The 22,092-nt window shown below is 41.0% G+C and overlaps 1 protein-coding gene across 2 annotated transcripts in view; it reads right to left on the bottom strand.

Moving 5' to 3' along the window:
- Window positions 1–19,858, bottom strand: part of LOC133485574 (protein bicaudal C homolog 1-like) — a 68,258-nt gene extending 48,400 nt beyond the window's left edge. The window contains exons 1-2 of one of the 2 annotated variants that reach the window (XM_061789493.1): window positions 19,406–19,858; window positions 3,192–3,238 (exon numbers count right to left, since the gene is read on the bottom strand). In XM_061789493.1, the coding sequence (XP_061645477.1) occupies window positions 3,192–3,238; window positions 19,406–19,604 (246 nt within the window). In that variant the 5' untranslated portion in view covers window positions 19,605–19,858. The remainder of the gene's footprint in view (window positions 1–3,191; window positions 3,239–19,405) is intronic. The other variant, XM_061789494.1, reaches the window with a different exon arrangement.
- Between the last annotated feature and the right edge of the window lie 2,234 nt (window positions 19,859–22,092).

Genomic DNA, 22,092 nt, shown 5'->3' with positions numbered 1-22,092 from the left:
CTAGTGTGTGAAATGCATACTAGCTGATATCCAACTTAAGGTCCATTTATTAGTACTGTATGTGAATTGTCCTTGTAGACAATTCAGTGCATTAGTCGAACAACTAGGCTAGGGCACACTAGTAGCCTTATGTTTTTTTTCCACTACTGTATGACTTTTCTGCACGCTAGTAGGACAACGTTTCCAAACTAGTAGGAAAACTACGTTACTAGTGAGGCAAAACTGCACTAGTTGACATCTGTGTGCTACAAGGAAAGCACTAGATGTTAAGTAGAATTCTATAATGCCACTAGTAGTGCTAGCGGCATGCCGTTGTCAACGAGTGCCCAACTGTGCGTCACAAATAAGATGTCCTGTAGTTGTCCTGATAATATGCTGAATAGTATACTAGGACACATGGACTTTAAGCTTGTAAGACAATTCAGCGCACTAGTAGAATGACTAGGGTGCCCTAGTAGAACAATTCCATCTTCCTAGGAAAGTTTTTTTTCATTACTATATGACAGGTCAACTTTGGAATACTAGTCTGACAAGTATATGTTACTAGTGAAGCAAAACTACTAGTGGACATTGTGGTGCTACAAATAGGGTCCAGGAGGCTACTAGTGTGTGAAATGCCTACTAGCTGATATCCATAGTGTATGACCCATGGCTACTAGTTAGGCCTAGTTATGTTACTCATGCAACACAGTAGTTGACTAATTGCATATTAGTAGGTCAAATGTAATATCAATTAGTGAAGCACTAATAGTGGGGGGAAAAAAAAGATTCCTCGTAAGACACAGTTGTTCTATTTGTGCGGCGTAGTCATTCTACTAGTGTGCTAAATTGTCTTGCTAGTGAGGCCGCTTTTGCATACTGTTGGTCACCTTGTTGGTTTTGAGTTGACACCATGAGGTTTTCTGCCGCTGTTGAATCAAAGGAAGTCCAGTAGACGGTGAGTAAGAGCTAGTAACTGGGCTTGGAGAGAAAATGTGGGGGTGGACATTGTGTGTGTGTGTGTGTGCGCGCGTGTATTGCTGTCTTCAGTTTCTCCCTCTGAGTCTTCCGGCAACTGTGGTACCTTTACAAAAAGTAGCATGTCATTCATTAGCCAGGACGAGCATGGGCGTGTTAGGCCGGCAGGAAGTGGTCAAACATTTTCCATTTTTCATCAGCTTGAAGGTATCACGCACACACACTTCATTCATTTACGCTCGACAATACACAGTCCAAAGCTGTGTTTATTTTCCAGCCTTGAGCAGAGCACGGACACCGATCATGCTATCTGAGGGGCAGTTGCAGACAAATGGATCAGAATGGAAAGACTGTACTTGAATGAAAACATTGTCTTTTGCGGTCTTCCAACTCAAATAGCTTCACTCTAATTTCAAACTGATGATTTAACCTTGAGCCGTGACTACTTCGCTGAGGTCTTGAGATCTTGAGGGGCAAGGTTGAAACACTTCCAGGCAGATTTTCTCCTAATAGCTTTGCGGAGCACCAACGATATTTCAACTTGTACTGTAAAATTTAAAAAAGTGGAGAGTTGCCAACAGTGGAGAGTACTTTTAAAAAGTCCTTGCGCCTGTTTTGCATTACTTGCCTTTTGAAATGTGCTTCAGGAACTGTTAAATTGCCTTCCCCACTCTGCTTCATTAAGTCCAACACCAAATACTTTAAACAAACAGGAGGACTGCTAAGACACTGAAAACCTTTGGCAAAAAGTTCATTCATTGGAGCCCTTGAACCTTTTGACACTTCTGACATACCCTTTGGCTGACAAAACTCCTTCAGTTTTGAATTTTTTTTCATAAACATGACAGGATTAAGTTGTCCAATTGGGATTTGGCCTCAGTTCCCCACGTCCACACCAGTTCTTTGAAGTGCAGGTGATTCTCCACCAATGTTCCTCAAATTTTCAGGGCTTATTTCTCTATGTCAAGTCAAGGTCCCAATTCCATAACTACAGTATTACAGTTACAAAAAATAAACCACAGAAACCCAATAAAATAACAAATAAAATAAAAAAACGAGGCCAGAGTTAATCCATTGATAGTCAAAGAACTGAGATCCAGTGAGATTTGCCGACATCTTGCGGCAATTTGAACTCCCATGTTTTCTGCAACTTTAGAGACGTATAACTTCTGGAAATGTTGGTCCAATAACTTTTACAACCTTTGGGAGTCCAGTTTTTTTATGATGTTCTAATGAGGAAAACCTTTTCTCACCCTCCCATTTCTCATTTTCAACAAATCTCCTGTAGTCCTTCAAGGATTATCGTTCACAATCAAAGCATCAACCCGATGCATTTTTAATGGAATCCAATACAAGATGTTTGAGCTAAGTAGAAACAAAACAGATTGCATCTTTCAACCATTCATTCATTCATTCATCTTCCGTTCCGCTTATCCTCGCGGGCGTGCTGGAGCCCATCCCAGCTATCTGCGGGCGACAGGCGGGGTACACCCTGAACTGGTCGCCACCCAATCCCAGGCAACTTTCAACCAATGACCATAATTGCTAATCTATTTAAATGACCTGAAACTATGGTAAAGGTTCACAACAGTGCACTTCGGTTAAAGGCTTAGCACAATTTGCCTCAGTGTCGAGAGGTCTCAGGATCAAGGGTCCTTCGTTTGCGCGCGGATTTCATTATAGTGGTACTTGGAGCGCTGAGTAATATTTGAAGTATTTGGTGTAAAATGTTTGAGAACCACTGCATTCAATCGGCATAGGGTCACATTCTTAAGTGACATAACATTCCATGAGTCGTACGTGGATGAGAGGGAGTTGTTGACTAAAAATATTCATGGCACTCAAAGTTCAGAACATTAATTAAATCACGGATGAAGTCAATGAGGCAGAGCCTCTACGTTCAACCTGACGCACATGCTTTAAACTTTTACAGCACAAACGTGTACTTTGTGTTCCGTTACATAAGTGAGAAAAAGGCCCAGTGTTGTGTCAGCTGCGTTACGGGGAGCGTAGTTGCCTGCGGTGATTCAACGTCAGTGTCAGTTCCATCGTTTTATGTTTTGTTTGGATTTTTAATCAGGAACAACCGGCCAGAGCACCTGACATGTGCACGACAGTGCGTCCCCCCACCTTCCTCGCCTCCCACTTGCAAGAAAAGACACTCAGTGGGCAACAACACAACCCAAAGATAATAAAGCAAACAAGCAAGTGTGGACAACACTCTTGACACTCACCTTCTGAAAGAAATCCTCCCCGCCATTGACTCTCCCCTCTGAGGCAGCTATAGTGGGACAGAGAAGCATAAAAATGATCATTGTAAATCATGGCCACAATGACCTCTCTTTAAGATTGCGTCTTCACATGGCAGCATTTATGGTTGATTTCACTTTCTTGCTCATGTTACGTTTGGCGAGTTATTGGTACCGCTCATTTACAGGAACGGTATTCAAGTCATTCTCTATAATCCAAAAGACTGGACAACAATCTCATGTGACTAATTGACGGATGTAGGGCAACCATTATTACAGTATACAGAAGCCAGGAATGGTCTAATAAATACAATGTTTGAGTCAATTGTTGTGCACTTACACTTTTTTCAGATTCCTAGGCACAATTCTGGGAATAACTTGGAAACTGCAGTTTAGGAAAGAAGGGTCCCAGTGCAAACAAAAAACAAAATGTACAAGAGCTGGATGCTTGAAAGTCATTTTCCGAGCACGCAATAGAATACGGAGGAATTCCCACAGCCTGTCCAACGAGTTGAACTGCAGCTGGTTGTTAATAAATGTGAACTAAGTCACGATTTTTTGTAAAATAATAAAATAAAATGACTGAAGAAATAAAACTTAGGCTTGTATATTATAAAGGTATCAACAATGCTGCCTTCAGGCAATACATGTCATCATGCTGTCTACTTAAAGTACTCTGTAGGGTGATTCATTTTTATAATATATATTGAAGCAGAACGCCAAATACTTTCAAATGTATAATAATTGACAACATACGCGATGTTAGTTACCTGGGAACAGCCATTTTCTAGGTCACTAGCTAGAGAAAATGACTTTAGTTTGTGAGCTATGAAAATTACTTTAGCAGCAATAAAATAAACTGAATTGTAATGGATCTTCATTTGCCATTGACAGTACATGAAGAGGACAAAAAAATTTTTGTTTCTCGTCCAAGTCCAAAGTTGAACAGAGTTAGCTTGCGAACCTTGCCCTGATATTTCAAGAATTCGTCCACATATTTGCTCTTGCCATGTGAACAGTGATCGAGATGAAACACTCGGACTACAAAAACTGTTAGAAAACACCAGATTGTGCTTCAAAACTTCTAGGAAAACAGTTCTATATACAGTATTGAAAGGTATTACATTGCTGACTTCAGGCATTACATGTAATCATACTAGCATTCCTTTATAATATACCTGTATATAGTAGTCATGACGTTCGATTCTCTAAATAATATAAAGATAAAGGCCAAAAGACCTTATCTATGTTAGAGATGCTTTTTCTGCTTTTACGCTATCTAGCTGCACCAACAAAATTAAAACATCTGATGAAACAATTTGAATTAATGCGCCATTTACATGAATTGCATATGGGGAAAAAACATCTGGTTTCAAATCTGTGACAGTGAAGACAGCCGATAGTTAGCTTGCAAGCTAGCGCAAAAAATTTGAGAATCTATCAACACTGCGGCATATTTTCTCTCGACATGAGAAGAGTGATCGAGATGAAACACTTGGACCACAGTAACTGATTGAAAACAGCAGACTTTTATTCAAAACGTTTTGCGACGCATCTTTAAAACAAATGACATCTATCCAGAGTCAAATTTCTGCTTCATACAATTTCAATTCGGGCCAAGGCTGATGCAACAGGCAGCAACCCGTGCAATTAATCAGTTGTAAAATATGACAGATGCAGTTTGAGTTTGATGAAGTACTGCTTTGATTCTACTCGAATTGGAAGAGCGACCCACGCTGGATTGAAGACGGAGGGCCAAACACCAAAGCGAACGAGGCTTGTCGTCACTCCAACACATCTGCAAGTCTTCCAGATTGTGGCAGCTCTGCTGATGTAAAATACATATCTGTCCTCCGAGGAGAATTCTCATGTTTCGCTATCGTTTGGGAGAACAGGAAGTTTTAATGACGTCTCTTAACCAACGTTCCCTGAGATAGATCTGTTGCCGACTGTCGGAATCTGGGTCAGGAGCATCCACGGATGCAAATGTGGGTAGTTGTATCAAAACTGCCCAGACATTCCCATATTAACATTGATATTTGTTTTGATGCATATGCAGAATGTGAGAAGCCTACTTAAAAAAGTAGCTTTATTTCCATTCAGAGCAGACATTGTGGCCTTTGGCGATGCACATCTACATCATCTAGGAGATGTTACACATTTAAAGGCTGCCTAGTAAACAACAACCCAGGAACTTTATGATCACATTGAGAGCGTTTTGCTGTAGCTACATTTCAGACGCGATTTAGGCCAAGCGAATTCTCTGTCTAATATTGCCTCAAAAACCGATGCTGTCTGGATATTTGCTGGATCATTGTTGAAAATAAAAAGGGCTATTGGCTGTGTGTGGAGTTACATATGCTTAAAATGAAGTTTTCCGATAGCAGTCATATTGCAACCAACGATCACCATCCTTCTCGTGAGACTTTACCAGCTAATGAAATGGGCAGCCAATCAAAGCTTTTCGAAGTCTTTCTTTCAAGATTTATTCTTATTCTCTACAATAAATAACCAAATAGTAAATGTAAGATTAAGAAACCAGGGTGGTTTAACAGGTCTCGCTCAACTCCAGATAGACAAAAATCGATGGATTTCAAGTATATCACAGCACATTTCATAGACAGATACAATAGATCACAGAGACAATGAGGCTGCAGACTGACAGGAAACTTTGAGAAAACGAGCAAAAACCTCAGATATGCTGAAAAGGGAACATCCTGTCGACAGATGTGTGGCATGCAAACCAGCCGTGGGAGAACCCAGACCCAAGATGGGAATATTACGACACACACTGGGGCTCTTATCATGACAAGGACCCCATCGGCACACCCTTTACAACACGTACTTCCAAACCTGGATCTGATGAAATGGTTCACTTCAAAGAGAGACTAGACTAGACTAGTTTGTCGATATTTACGCTGCGTCATTTTGGAACAATGCTAAGAGGCTTAGCACGGTGAACGACTGGTTAGAGCGTCTGCCTCACAGTTCTGAGGACCGGGGTTCAATCCCCGGCCCCGCCTGTGTGGAGTTTGCATGTTCTCCCCGTGCCTGCATGGGTTTTCTCCGGGCACTCCGGTTTCCTCCCACATCCCAAAAACATGCATAGTAGGTTAATTGCCAACTCTAAATTGCACGTAGGTGTGAATGTGAGTGCGAATGTTTGTTTGTTTATATGTGCCCTGCGATTGGCTGGCAACCAGTTCAGGGTCTACCCCGCCTCCTGCCCGATGATAGCTGGGATAGGCTCCAGCACTCCCGCGACCCTGGTGAGGATAAGCGGCTCAGAAAATGGAGGGATGGAAATTTTTGCAGATTTATTGAAAAAGAAAAACTGAAATATCACACAGTCATAAGTATTCAGACCCTTTGCTCGGTATTTAGTAGAAGCACTCTTTTGAGCTAATGCAGCCATGAGTCTTTTGGGGAATGATACAACAAGTTTTCCACACAGAACATGCAAACTCCACACAGGCGGGGCTAGGGATTGAACCCCGGTCCTCAGAACTGTGAGGCAAACGCTCTAACCAGTCGTCCACCATGCCGCCTTACATTTTTTTCTGCCGCAATATAACAAAGAGTGAAAAATTTAAGGGGGTCTGAATACTTTCCGTACCCACTGTAAATGATAATTCTTTTTTTTTTGACACAATAATGAGTTTGTTTTGTTGTCTTTGCATTTGCCATGCAAAGTTGCTGCCTCTCAACTGAGACAGCAGAGAGTGCTACTCTTTACGCCGCCAACCAAAATTACAGGCCATTGTGGAGACACACTGACTGAAGGATTGAACAAGGGCTGCAGAGCACATCCTTTGTTTAAGTATATTTTCGGCATTTTGTTGGAGAGATAGTTCCTTCTATTACGATTTTAAAATAGAGCGTTGTTCCTTTGTAGCTCAGGTTACACAAGGACATGGACAGCATTTGTCTCCGTCCAGCATGGAGACTCATAAAAGACTCAACTGGATAGCAATAGCCCAAACCACAGATCACATGATGCAACAATAGTGTTCCCCTGTGGTTCGTCCTTTGCACTTCTCAGTTGTTAATTGCTCAGGGCACAGTGAAACACAGTCAGAGCACACTGACGCAGAAGCTGCTGTCGGCCACGGCTCTCGCCCAGACACTCACACATAGACTCGCTGATGTCACTAGCCACCCCACAGGTCCCCGCCTCTTCAAGGCAACATGCATTTATAAAGACACTAAAATACGTACGGTATTGTCGATACATTTTATGCTTGAAATGTGTTTTATTTGCGTTAAAATACATTTAAAATGTTTTAAAACTGTTTTTGAATAAGTTTAATGTGTGTGAGAGGCAAACTATTATATATATATTTTTTTTTTATTTTTTTTACATGGTCTCTCTGATTTTCACCTATTGGGAGTGGGTGTGAAACGTTCCCCCCGCGATGGAGCTTCACTGTACTGTCGGGGAAAAAACTAATTACACAATCTTAAATGGCTCATATTCTCCTTTATGTTGTCGTTATGTCAACAAAGTGAGCAGCAGTTTGTCAGAACCAGACCCTACAACTGTCATAAGCAATAATGTAATGCAGCAAAATAAATGTGTTTACATCAGCTCCAGAATGTGCCGAATGTTTACTAGTCAAAAAGAATAGCATTCTTCCCTAGAGATAAATATCCCGGACAGTTTGAAGACAATCGCTTGAGATTTCAAACCAATTGCAGGCTGACAAGAAACAGAGTTTAGGTCCTAACTCATCTTGTCATTTTAGGGCAGGAAGGCCAATTACTGAACGTATCCAATGAGAGTATCTGTCATGACATGTAAAGAACCAATGAGCTGCAGAGAAAGCATGAAGGCCTAAACACTGGCAGATGAAACCAGGGTCTGTTCTCCATTATTTCATGGAGAGAGACTACATTTGGGAGATTCCATTGTTGTGACACCAGTGGAATGTAAACAGTGTTGATTTCTACATTTGTGGCTGCGATCCACGTGCAACAATCAGGCAAACAATACCTTCTAACTCCATCCAGAAGTCTTGGATGGGTTTTACTGGTGGATTCTTGCACTCGCATACAAGTTCAGGTTTGATGGGGAAGGGTGAAATACAGGTTGAGGGAAGGCGAAAAAGCCAAAAATATCCACTCTCATCCAGAAACAGCATTGGTCACAGTTGTGATATAAAAAAAGGGTCCATTAATTCTAACTACTTTACACCTTTCAGTCAGTAATAAACTGCAGATTAGCCAGAGGGTTTCCCCAGAATGTATCCTCTCCATTGTGTATAATAGTCTATGATGAGTACTCTGTCTTCAATAATAATTATTTTAAACCAAAATAGCTTTATCCTCAACTATTACTATTCAACAAAATGGGGAACATGGTGTACATGTGGTTAGCCCCTCTGCCTCGCGGGACAAGCGCTATAGAATATGGATGGGAGCAGTAATTATGCAAATAGTCGAGGGAATTCAACAGATTCAAATGACTAGTACAGTGAATAAATCAATTGAAATTAATTAAAATGCCAGTAATAAGTTCCAGGCCCTGAACTACTACAACAATTTTTGTTGTTTCGTTTTTAATGAAGAAATATAGTACTGTATTGTATAAAGCATAATAAAACTAACGATAATTTGAAAAATTTAAGAAGTTTAAGAGCTGTGACCAATTTTGGATTACAACACAATGCAAATAAAAAAATGAAAACTGTATTGTTGAATGAATACCTTTATGACAGTGTGTCAATCAAAACTGAGCATCTTTATCTTTTTGCTGAATTGCTTGGTTCACCTCTTGTATTGAACTTATTAGATTGTGCTCTGAGGTCGCACAGGAAAACAAACAAAAAAACAAACAAACAAACAAACAAACAAAAAAAAACTCTTTAACCCTACAAAGACTCAATGACGTGAGCAAGATTTCAAGAGAGAAGTCCAGATATCAAGCTGATGCTGCTAACATTTAATTTCTCGCCTCCTCCCGCATCATCCTTCATAAGTGACGCCAAGCGATTACACAAGGCAGCGCATTCCTGGTGCCTGGTATCGCCGGTACAGTATCAGGTCCCCTGCCGAGCAGAGGGAGGAAGCCTCGCTTGGAGACTGTTGCTGTGTAAACATGACATTGTTGGGAAATCACCGTTAATCATATTAGAACCATCGCCGCAGTATTCTTCTTAAGTCTACTTGGCAGATCTCACCGCTCGACTGTGTCTTCTGATACCAATCAGATGCTCTCCATGCATAACTGGACAGAAAATTAATATTAAGTTCAAGCAAATCATATTTCCCTTCTCTGTACTGAAGTGGAGTTCTGTCCAGAATGGACAGAAATAGATCCAAAAGAATTTAAAAAAAAAAAAAAAAAAAACTCTCTAATCAAGGCAAGAGGATGAAATGCAGCTTGGAGTCAATGCTGAGTGATCAGAGAGAACAACAAACCAAAACCAGAGCTTCTCCCAAAAAACATACACCAAAAGCTCTCGAAGGGGAGTGGTTAAAATGCTGAGTAGCGTGCACGCATGTACGTATGTGTATATAAGTCAGGGGTGCGCACCATTTCATCTCTGCCCCCCCCCCACACACACACCCTCAAAGAAACATTTCTAAAATAGCAACCGCAAACCAGACAGAATGTAAATCTGCACTCTGACAAGGACAGAAGAAAAAGACGTTGGAGGGCCGTGGAATAACAGATATTCATTTACAGCTCCGGCAGCACAGAAATGGGTCAGAGAGCTGTGCAGCGCTGAAATAAGACTCCCCAGGCTTTATTTTATTTTATTTTTTTTCTCCTCTCTTTCTTTTTTAAGTAATGAATTACAGGTTTTTCCACCGACTGGAGCTCAATTATATTACAGCTGCTGAGAGCTTCATCATGGCCGTGATGGAGGAATGCGGCACGCAAGCAAAGTTTGAATAGCATGAATAGAAACGTTTAATTGTACCAGCATGTTATTGTGGGCACGACGAGAAGGTGCGAGGAGGAAGGAAAAGGTGGCGACAGATCAGCAGAGAGCCCTGCTGTGAAATCAACTTGAGTTACACTGTCGTTACTGGCGACCAGTCCAGGGTGTACCCCCCCGATCTGGCTCAAAGTCAGCTGTGATAGGCTCCAGCTCACCAGCAAATCTGAATGTGGACAAACACTGTAGAAATTAGGTGGATGCATACATTGTGGTTACACTGCATATGAGTGACATTACATTAAGGGCAAATATGGAACCACAAACGCATGCACTGGCCACCTGGGAGATCCAGTGCGAGCAATGTATTTAAAAGTCTGCTTTGGCAATGCTAATGTTCAGTTAGGATTGAGAATCAGTGAGTGTCACTTCCGTTATGGTCAATGACAGCTTGATTCAAATACGGTAATACGTCTGCCTAACTCAAACAGAAAATATTTTAAGGCACTAGTGCTAGGAAATTATGATTCACTATTTGAATAAATTCTTGAATTCCAATGAAAAAACGTATTCCCTTATCAAAATGTTCATACATCAAAGTATGAATTTCATTCTGACAAGCGCTGCAATGCTTTTGTTTACTTGTGTCGCCATTTTGCCTTACTGAGCATCACTTTGCACATGTACGCATTGTAGCTTCACCATAAAGTTTGTTTTAAAAAAATAAATAAAACGAGCTCTCCAGTGAAGGAGGCTTGCTTTTAGCTTTGCTGTCCAATGAGCTGCACGGATAAAATTGGAAGTGAAAAACGAGCCATCGCTGAAGAGTGGGGCCGCGGCAAGGCAGCAGATTTAAGAGAGAGAAAGGGAGAAAGTTGATCTAACTAGCTAGTGCAGCTAGGTAGCCAGCAGGCTAAGTAGCCATCAGGCTAGCTGGAAAGGCCGGAAGCTTAGTCCGGTCCGTGAGAATTTATGGCACCCGTGACAAGCGCAACACAGACCCGGCCGGGATACTTCCTGTGACCAAGTTACGGAGAGGGATCCTCGTAAAAGTAAGCCATTTTAAACAAAATTATTATTTTTTTTTATACGGAGACGCAGTAGCTAAAATACGGAGACACAGTAGCTAAAAAACATCAGTCAAAACGTGCCTGCGTCCTGTCTTCCCGGTTCAATAGATAGATATCAAACAATCTAAGCGGATTTTTCATTTGTTGGATTATTATTCTGGAATAGTACAAGGAGTAACAATTTGATTGTTTGCGATACCGATTGCAAGGAGAGCCACAGTCGCCGATGCACTTTTAGCAGTTTACTGAACGGGACACACAGTCAAACCCACAAACACAAAATGAGAGCGCTCACAAGGGGATGCTGTAGGCAAAGCCATAAAAAACCAAGTCTGGAAAGTAACATGCTCTCCTGCCATATTGTCACCCAGCTTGACATGTCGTCACTATGCAAATGAATTACAATGCAACGCAATTGACTAGTTCCAAATTGTACCATATGTACCACAGAAACCTCACAATATATATTTTTGTAAATATGAGATTATCATTGAAACAGGTTACAATTAAGACGTTGTTGATCGCACTGCATAATTTTTGACACAAAATAATTTCATTATTTGTTAGAGTAATAATGCTAGAATTGTTTATATTCCTTCTTGATTTAATATAGGGTTCACCTCCCACAGGCATTGTCTCTCTGGGTTTTTAAGATAACAATTCATCTGCACGCCATGTCCGGGATGAGTGGAAGAGCCTACAGCCACATAACAAACCATTTTGCCAAAACTTGCCATAAATCCACTTAAAAAAGGCGAAAAACAGACCGAGACTAACGCAAGTCAATGCCGGGATTGGAGAACATAGCTGAGAACATAGAGCAGTGCAGTGCGGAGTCTTCAATGAACCTAACATGCATGTCTATGGAATGTTGGAGGAAAACTCACACGGGTATGGGGGATAACATGTAAATTCCACGAAGGAAAGACTCAAACCCAGAACCTCAGAACTTTGAGGCAGACGTGCGAACCACTAAACCATCGCTTTAGATGTAATACTTAAAATGCTTTGTAGGAGATTGAGATCAAAGTTTCATCCATTATACATTTAAATCAATTGTTCCACCAGTCATTTTGGGTCTCTAAAGCTTCAACTTGTGCATTAAAACAACTCCGGCGAAAGGTATTATTGGGGAATGAACAAGCCGGGAGCTGGAGGAACATCTGCAGAAGGAACACAATCAAGACCAGATTAAGTTCATTCTAATCCAGGAAGGTCATTGCGTGCTTCTGCGGCTTTCACATTTAAAAGGCCTTTCACCGTTGACAGCTGTGTTTGCTTTTATTTTGAAATCGTCATCGGAAATGTAAAGCGACCTGTCCTCCGAGCAGTTTTGTTTCGACAGCGGGACCCGTTGGAAATGATGCGTGGAGTAATGTTACAAGAAGGAGCGGCCTGATGGGAGCTATGCGGGGCTCACAAGATGATGGAAAAAGGACAAATGCCCAGTTCTATATTTAAGAAACACAGGTTTGATTTGAAAATAAGTGCCATCAATGTCAATGAAGACTTTATATAAAAAAAAAAAAAAAAATCTTAATAAAATAAAGAAGTGTTTAACATACTGTAACTTGTCAAGATTTTTGTTTGGTTAAGTTAGAAGTACAGCGTGAGGTTTTTTTCTCATACATATGAAAAATTAGGACAACAGACCACTGTTTAAATCCTCAGGAGGAAGCAAAAGAAAGGCAAGGACTGTGGTTCATTCCCCCTCAAGGCACCCACTTCCTGTCCAATGGTCTTACTTAGCACCCGAGAGGAAGAGGAGGATGAAGCCTCAAAAGAAGGACTTTTTATCATTTTTTTTTTTTTTTTTGGTATGACATGACAGAACAAAATAAAAGCTGGTGAGACCTTTGGAGGCACATTGCCGTGTGTGTGTGCACAACTCATTATCTATTGTTCGACAAAGCTGCCGGATAATAGTTTGGAGTTTCCGAGGTGCTACACAAATTAACTTCATGGAGAAAATGATTCTCGCAGTTAATGTGCAAACCCATGGACAGACTCTCGTTCTCGAGTGAAAACCTCATGGGGTTGAGAGTAGGGAGAGTAAGTTGACTTCAAAAATAGGCTGACGCAAAATTCTGTCCTCTGCCCGCGGAACTGTTTTTGTGCCCCCGGAACAAAGGTTGCACACACATTTATTGCAGACGAACGCAGTAGTGATTTTTAGAACACTGTTAGATGTGTAATGTACATATAACATGATGTATGAGGGAGCCAATGCTGATAATGTGACACTCAAGTCACATGACTTGACTCAAGTCAGACTTAAGTCGACAACTTTAGGATTTGAGACTTGCTAGGCTAAAACTTATGAAAGACTCCACTGTACTTGGACTTGAACTACATGACTTGACAAGCCTTGCCTATTTACATTTAAAGATCTGTATTTTCAACATAGGGTGCCATTTGTTGTCTTTTTGAAATAATGTCCTTGTGTGTATTGTGTGTGTGGACCAGGCAGCCCACCACCAGGCTATGATGCAGAGTACAGAGGTCGCCTCATGAAGTAAGTGAGTATCATGGCGGGAGCTCTGGAGATTATTCAATTGTGACTTATGGAGTGTTTTTTTTGGGGGGGGGGATAAAATAAGAACAAAAGGAATGACAACATGCAAGGTTTGCAACTAAAAAATAAGAGACAATAACAACTATGACATGTCAAAATCGAACTTCAGTTGTCACGATTGAACCCGCAAAGAATGGTCATTCATGAACTAAGTTTGATGTCGGTTATGTGTTTAATTGAGAAGACAGAGTGACAGACAATACAGAGATTGGGTTTAGAACCATTCAAGATATGACGTGATTGTGAATGTATAGTTGTTGTACAGTATAGATACTGAGTCCAAAGTGACTAATGTATGAATGAATATATGTTGTGAATAAGCAAAGGTGTATGACTAGACTTATTATACGACTCACAGAAAGGAATATTGGAATATACAGCAACTAAATGGCAGTCACTAGTACAGGGGTACACGGGCTCACACGGTTCCCGACGTACGAGGTTTGGAGGAATGAACTAGTTTGCACAGCGGCGTAAGAATACGCGGTCACCTGGCAAAGCCGGCCCACGACTTCATGGGGGCCAGAGGAAAATTGGATTATGGGGCCCTCTATTTCTGCTAATAAAATTGATTATTGATCATTCATCCACCTACTATAACCTTATTGCAGCAGTGTTACACGACAAGAGAGGACTGAGAAAGCACGATCAGTTACAGATATTTTCACAGGATTGTTTTATATTTATGGCCTAAAAGGTATCTGCATACAAATATTTACTGTTATGATAACTTTTCTACTGCAGCTTTACTACCGACCTACATACAAATTCGGGTTATTTCGCTATGATAGGAATGGAGCTCCATTTTCAGCCAAGTACACCCTGTATTATTTAATGAATCGCATTTTGGAAGTTACTTGTCCAGCACTGACTAAAAAGGGAAGACATGAATCCAAATGTAGACAAGGTGGATAACTGGGCCAGGAGTAAATGTTAATGCTTTCCCACCACACCGTCTTGTCTCTTAAAAGATAGAAGAAAAAAAAAAAAGCAGAAAAGTGACCACACAGGATTTTCTTGTCCACATTAAGCCGTCTTTCAAGCTTTCATGCTGCTGTCAAGCTCTCCAAGCTGTTACAACTTGGGAGTTCTAGTCTGCAGTGCCAAGAAGACAACAGTAAACTTAGATGGCTACCAGGGTGAGATTCTGTTTTTACTGTTTTCCCCCTGCAAAAAAAAATCTATTTACTGATTTGACCTGCCAAGTCCGGAGACGGTCAGAAAGAGCTGGAACTGCTGGCTTCATAGTTTCCACTTTCTCCTGGAGAAAGTGGGCCAAAAACAGAGACAGCTGCAGGGATTTCGAGTAACTATGAAGTCACGCCAGCTAATCATCTTTTTAATGGTCATTTTTATTTTCCAAAAGTCACACAACCCGTGACGACATGCCCGTGCACCGTCATGAAGTTCCTATTTCCAAATGACACCTTTTTCTTGACTACTTTTAGCTTGTTTGGAAGGCTTCTTTAAATTTTTGACTAATGGCTCATATAATTGCAGACTTTGATACAGTTCCATTTTCCAAATTCGAAAATGAGTTTTTCAATCCATCTTAGATAGCCACTGTCGTGTTATGGGATGCTGGGAAAATGTGATTAAAGACTATATCTATCTACTAAAAATACATTTTGGTCCTTGATCCTCCAAAGGATGTGTGTTGTGTACCAGGCCACAATTGGGATGCAGCTTTGTTGGCAGAGTGAGTGTACACGACAGATTTTCGGGCCCTTCGGTCTGGCCCAAGTCAAATTTGCCCGCACGCAGCACAGCGGTCATTTAAGTGATCGTCAGTGCGACCACCACTGTACAATATTTCTATCAACAGTTACGTTTGTTGCAAAATTGCAGTTAATGTGTTCTCCATCCTCACGGGCCGGATTGGCCCCCTTGACGCGCCGGTGCCGGCTCGTGGGCCGTACGTTTGACACGCCTAGTCTAAATGATGAAAACAGTAGTTTGTAAAAACGAACGACACGTACGTGAATGATACAGGAAGTGTAAAATTGTCAAAATATCAAATTGTAATTAGCGTTAATACTGTATTCAGCGCAATGTGCCTGTGTGCGCTGTCTGTTATAATAATACACTTTCATGTACATAATTGCATTTTCAATGGCAGCAATCTGTTTGTGTATGTAATAGGTCGATGGAAAATAAACATTTGTGATTTAATTTTATTATGTGCAGGTATGCCTACTCATTGACCAAAATCTAACTGAACAGTAAAACGTTTGTGTCGACTATACAGTATTCTGATAAAAACGAGATAAAAAGACTTAAAGTTCATATAAAATCGATTCATAAGTTAATAAAGTGCTACCACAAATAAATGGCTGTCGGCTTAGTGATTTTAAATACGTTTCGAGGGGTCTTACATGCGTGGTAATTCTAATTTCAAAAACTACATTGGGTTGTGTGATGATTATTGATTATGATTGTACTCAAAATAAAGCGGATTGCTATGTTTTTAGAGGCTGCATTTGTCATTTTTTGTTTATATTACATGCGATATGATCATTTTAGCCGTGACAATTGTGAAATTTAAAGACAGTTTCATCTACGTACCATATACAGTAAATTTATACACTGACAGGTATTCAAAAGACAGTTTTCAGATCAGATTTGGGATGGAAAGTTACTGGTTTATATAACTATTTTGACAAGATTTACTTTACTCTATTGGCTGTATTTTATCTACTGTGTGCCGCTGTAACACCTGAATTCCCCCTCTTAGCATCATTAGAGGATGATCTTATTTTATCTTGGTTTAAGTGCTTCACAAAGAGTCGCCACCATTCTGAGCAACTTCACTCTGCGACAACCAGTTGGGCATCCAGGCCGCCGACTCGTGCAAAAATCGCAGATGCAGAGCTATCATTTGTGCAGTGACCGCAGCATAGTTTGACAGTTGCTTTCAGCCAAACGTCGCATTTAAAAAAAAAATAAAATTTTAACAATGGAGCGAGCCAGCAATACGGTCACACACAATTAAACCAGACATAAAAATACCCCAGACCTCTCGTGAAATAATGTCCATACAATCAGAAGGGGTTATAAGATGTCAAACAGCAGCTAATCCAATGAAAATACAGCCAGATGTAAAGACGGCTCAGGCACAATTTTAGGACAAAACGCTGAATCGAACAGGAAGGAATTGTTTTTGGGGACTGATAGAAAAGCGAAGTTAACTTCACAATAGCCCAGTTGAATACAAAGTTAACAAAACAAAAACAGTGATGTCATACAGTGGACGTGACTCAGTAAGTAACTTTGGTTTTTGCTTGTACAGGATGCCTCTGTTAGTATGTGTTGCTGCTCCTTTTTTTTTTTTATTGAAGTAGCGGTTGTTTATGCTGTGAGAATAGATAGCCTTTTGCATGATATATTAGCATTAAGATAGCAGACTCGAGTGCTAAATTACAAGGGTTGTTTGAACATTTTGGTGTTAAAATACACAATGTTTAATTATTTTATATGTGCCAGTTTTATAGTAAACTGCAACTGGGAGTGACAAATGACCAGCGTGAGGCAAGCGTGGCCTTTTATTTGAAGAACTGTACGTGCGATAGAGTAAGAACAAGCACTGAGCAATACTTTCAAAAGCAGGTCTTAATAAATTCAAGTGTGTTTTAATAAATGTGTTTAAAGCGTGTGTGAGGGGTAAAACTATTTTTCTTTTGATATCATTTTTTTTTCAACCTATCCTGGGTGGATTTGAATCGTATCCCCTGAAATAAACAGGGTTCTCTATGCTGTACACGCAAATAATGATGAGTGAATTTTCCATGAAGTCAGTTTTCAAGGACTGAGATCAGAATTTTGATATGACCCATTTGTCATCCATTCACGTGTTTCCAAGCATCTCTGCAACTGGAGAAAAAGCGTAATAGTGGAGTTGTATCTCGAGTAACGAAAAGACGCCTCGGACTGCCTACTGAGAAATAAGCAGTACAACATGAGCAGACATCCTGCATTATTCCTGGAGGCAGGATGAGGTCAAGGGTTAAAGAGGTTGCATGGTTCAAATAATGCGGCCTCCCGAGCTGAACTAATAAATAAAGCAGAGGAGTGCGGTTGACAAAGGAACGCACGCAACATTCTGTGCTCCAACCCAGCCAGAGTGAAACCATGGCTGCTGACAAACCAATAAACCAGGAACATCCAATCAACTAGGTCCGCTTACACACCACACGAAAACATGACGCATACAACAAAGCGTGACGTGGCGCACGGTATGTCCGGGACACTTGGATTTTGGGCCGCTCTCGAGCTAAGTTGTTTTCCTGGAAGAGTTTGAGATGACATGGAGCTTTGAGGAATGCACTTGAGCAAGCGCAGCAGCGCCAGACATGGGCGACGACATGTGCGCCGAGAGATAAACATCAACTTAAGCGGGGTACGGCGAAGCCCCCTTTGTTGTAGGGGATGTTTCAGACCCGCGTTCAATAGTTGAAAATCTCAAAAAAATAATTCTTTAAACAAATTGTAAATGCATTGGAACACAAAATAAATTACCAGCATGAAATGTATACAAAATACTGTACGCATTGTAGGGAGTGTACGTGCATGTGCCTTTAAGAGGCGGGGCCTGTGGGATGGCACGTTACATCGCAAGTCTGCGTGCGAGTGTCTGGGCATAAGCTGTGGCTGACAGCAGCTCCACTGTTCAGTAAACGGCTGAAAAGCGGTGTCGAATACACACACGGACATGCCATTGTAAATACCGAAAAGGTTTACCATTTAAAATTGTCAGGGACGAAAAACGCCACGGAACACACCCCACACCACAAGATAATCGCTCAGGATAATCTTTTAGAGCCATCAGACTATCTTGCATTTGATGATATAGCGTGTTCATTTGGAACAACAACAAAAATGTAACCTAAAATCCTCTAACCTAAAGCAAATCTAGAGTTAACGCATTGCTTTCACAATACAATCCAGGTTCCAACCTCAGGTACACGTACACACAAATCCTGCCTTGACAATGCTTCCACCTCTTAATACCACCAATATTACATCACAATTACAGAAACCATTACTACGATAAAATAACGCAATGAAAGAGCACCCAACAGTGCCACACATCTGGAGCAGTTCAGAATCTATATTTATCTAATAGCGTGACCAAAAAAAAAAATACAAATACATATAGCCACCACAGATGCTTATCGTTAAATGTATTAACGCGCAAGTATTACTTTTGTGCAGACCAGCACTACTGATTCTGAAAACAGATTGACATGACAGCTCATAGAGGTTGAAATCTGACTGGGGAGAGAGAGAAAAGAGAAGAAAAGAGGGGAAAAAAAACCGCACTGGAAGCAGTGCAGCCAAGAGAAAGGCTACGAAATGAATAGACCACTATCGGTTCTACAGGTATAGTAGAATACTTAATTTGTTGAGTAATCGGTTGGCTCACTGCATGCCGACCATTTGAAGTCAATTGCTCTAAGTGGCTCGTTGCTGATCATCTGCGTTATGATGAGATGATCACATGGCAATCAAAACAAATCACGCGTGTACTTGAACATGACTCAAATGGGTTCAAAGTGACTTAGGTGCAACTTTTTTTAATGCAAACTTAAAAAAAAGGCCCATTAAGGGACGCTGCTCAAAAGCGAGGAAAATATTAATACTAATAATATATATATATATTTTTTTAAATACCTAGTAACATGAATTCCAGCTTCTTTCGGTCCACTCGAAAACGCTCCTCGGTCCACTCCGGGTCGGGCAGCTGGTGAGGTCCGCTCAGGTCCTCCTCAGAGCCCGGCAAAGGCGAGTCTGTGCTGCGCTCGCTATTGGAGCCCTGGTCCGACTGTTGCTGCTGCAAGTATCCGCTTAAAGCGTCGCACTGGGCGGCCATGGCGGTGCTACTCGTCGGCGGTGGCGATGCTGGAAGACTCAAAAAAAGTTGCCGAGTTGTGTTGCACCGCGTGTTCCGTCACTCGGGAGCTGGGCCTCGCGAAATCTTCACGCACCGTCATTTCCCCCCATTTGACCGCCGATTTTGGGGGGACTAAAAATAGGCAGACTCCGACCTCTCTGCAGGCTGTGTTCAGAAGTGCAGCGGCTGCAGCCAACACGCCGAGAAACTCTTGAAGAAAAGTTTCACATGTCATCCTGCACCAAAACTCCTCCCAGACTTTTTCCTTTTTTTCTCCTCTCCCCCTGGCTTCAAGCATCCATTTTTTTTTTTTAGTGACTAGTGTTTGGAAAGCCGTTTGAGCATTTATTCATAGCCTTAATATACAGCACAAGGTTCATGTACTAGTTCACTCTTTGTCCTGACTAGTAGAACGATTGTCTCAGTCATAACGTTTTTCCCCACTACTGTATTCTCCACATTAGTAGGACAACTTTGGCATACGAGGACATGTTACTAGTGAGGCAATACTGCAGTTGTTGACAACCGCTCACTACTAGTGCTACTAATGAAAGCACTAGATGTACTAGTAACACACAGTTGTCAAATAGTGCAGTTTTGCCTCAAAAGAAACATGTACTTGTACAATTAATGAAGACAAAAGCATACTAGTACAGGAAGTCATTCACCGTCATTGACGGCTGTTGAATTCAAATACGTTAACATGGAGGAGAGGCGGTTATTTAAGCTACGTTCCACAACTATTCTTTCAAAAATTTAAAAAAGCAATTTTCACAGATGACAGAATGCTGATTAATCCCATCAGCTTCTCACATATCTTGCTATATGTATCAGTATATATTTTTTTAAATTTAGTGACTATCCTATACATTCTCACGCTGGATCACTTAGTGGCTCTCTAAAATGACGTAGCGGAAATGGCGTATTTCATGGGTAGGCCCGTATATGGACAACACGCAGGTCGACTGAGCCAGAGAAAGCATACGGGTTAGGAAGTAGGAGGAGGCTGGACAAGCATTTAGTCTACGTCATATCAAAGCAACGAATGATTTGATGTAATGCCGATTTCCAGCATTAGGGGGCGCTAGAAATTGTGGATTACAGCTTTAAGATAATAGTACTACTAGTGAAGTGCTAGACGCACTAGCAACACAGTTAACTAGCGCAGTTTTGCCTCACTAGTAACATCAACTACTAGTGAGGACTAAGAGCATAATAGTACATGGACCTTGTAGAACTACTATGGCACTAGTATACAACTTACTGAGTTTTTTTCCACTACTGGATGACATTTCTGAACGTTAGTTGAACTCCACATAACTAGTCAGGCATAACTAGCACTAGTTGACAACTGCATGCGATAAGTACCAGTGACATGAAATTCTACTAGTTAACATCGAATGGTTGACTAGTAGTACAAGTGCACCTCGTCTTTGTTTTACAGCACCAGATTGTCCAACGAGGGAGGTCAAAGAGCGTACTAATTGACAACTGCTCAGTAATGAAATTATAAAATCCAACTAGTTAATCTCTACCACTTCACTAGTAGTATTTGCAGGGCACAGTTGTCAACTAGTTCAATATTCTACCTCACGACTAACGCAGTTGTTCGACGAGTACGCCAAAGTTGTCCCGACTAGTGCGCTGAAATGTCATCCTACAGTAGCGGAAAAAACTGTTAATTCTTAGAGCCAGTCGTTCCACCATAGCACTCAAAGAGTGTTATAGTACATGACCTTAAATTGGATGCCAAGCATATGGAATAAATGCTCAAACTACTTTCCATATTAGTGATAACACATACTCTATACTGCTCGTAGTACATGAAACACTGCAAATGGTTTCACGTGGGCAGTCTTGCGTTCAGGCCATGGATTATGCACCACGCAACTGGTTTATTGGCCTGTAGAGGAAACAATCCACATCCTGTAAGAGGGAAAGAGGAAGCAATACTGGAAAGTTCAAGCAAAACAAAACACGCCTACGCCGCGTGAAACGGACCCACCAACCGAGTGCAAGATGCAAAGTAGAACACATTCTGGAGTTAATTGTGTTGCTGTTTCTGTTAGGAAACTAGCAATGACACTGATATGATCGTTGTTTAGAGAAAAAGACACTTGTTTTTCCCCTTTCAAGGATTTGCTTTTATTCCTTAATTTAAATTTTAAATGTTCCAACAATTTAACAAAAGTGAGCCGGCTAACTGCATAGATTTGAAGTCGCTAGTCACTTTTTGGAAAAATAGTCACCGGGGGAGGTGGACAAAGTCAAAAATACAGTGACAAAAGTTGCTGATTTGGCAACACTGACTGCTTTTGTAAACTAGCTCCATTACGTACGCAGCCTGATCAGTACTGTGTATTCATTTTCGGATCAGTCGTATTCATGTATAAAAAAAAAAAACTTAACAACTTTTGAATGGTGAATTGCCACCATACAAATCAATTTGCTTCCATGCTATTCTAAA

This window comes from Phyllopteryx taeniolatus, chromosome 11 (assembly GCF_024500385.1).
Source record: "Phyllopteryx taeniolatus isolate TA_2022b chromosome 11, UOR_Ptae_1.2, whole genome shotgun sequence".
NCBI lineage: Eukaryota > Metazoa > Chordata > Actinopteri > Syngnathiformes > Syngnathidae > Phyllopteryx > Phyllopteryx taeniolatus.
This window is presented reverse-complemented; position numbering and strand designations above follow the sequence as displayed.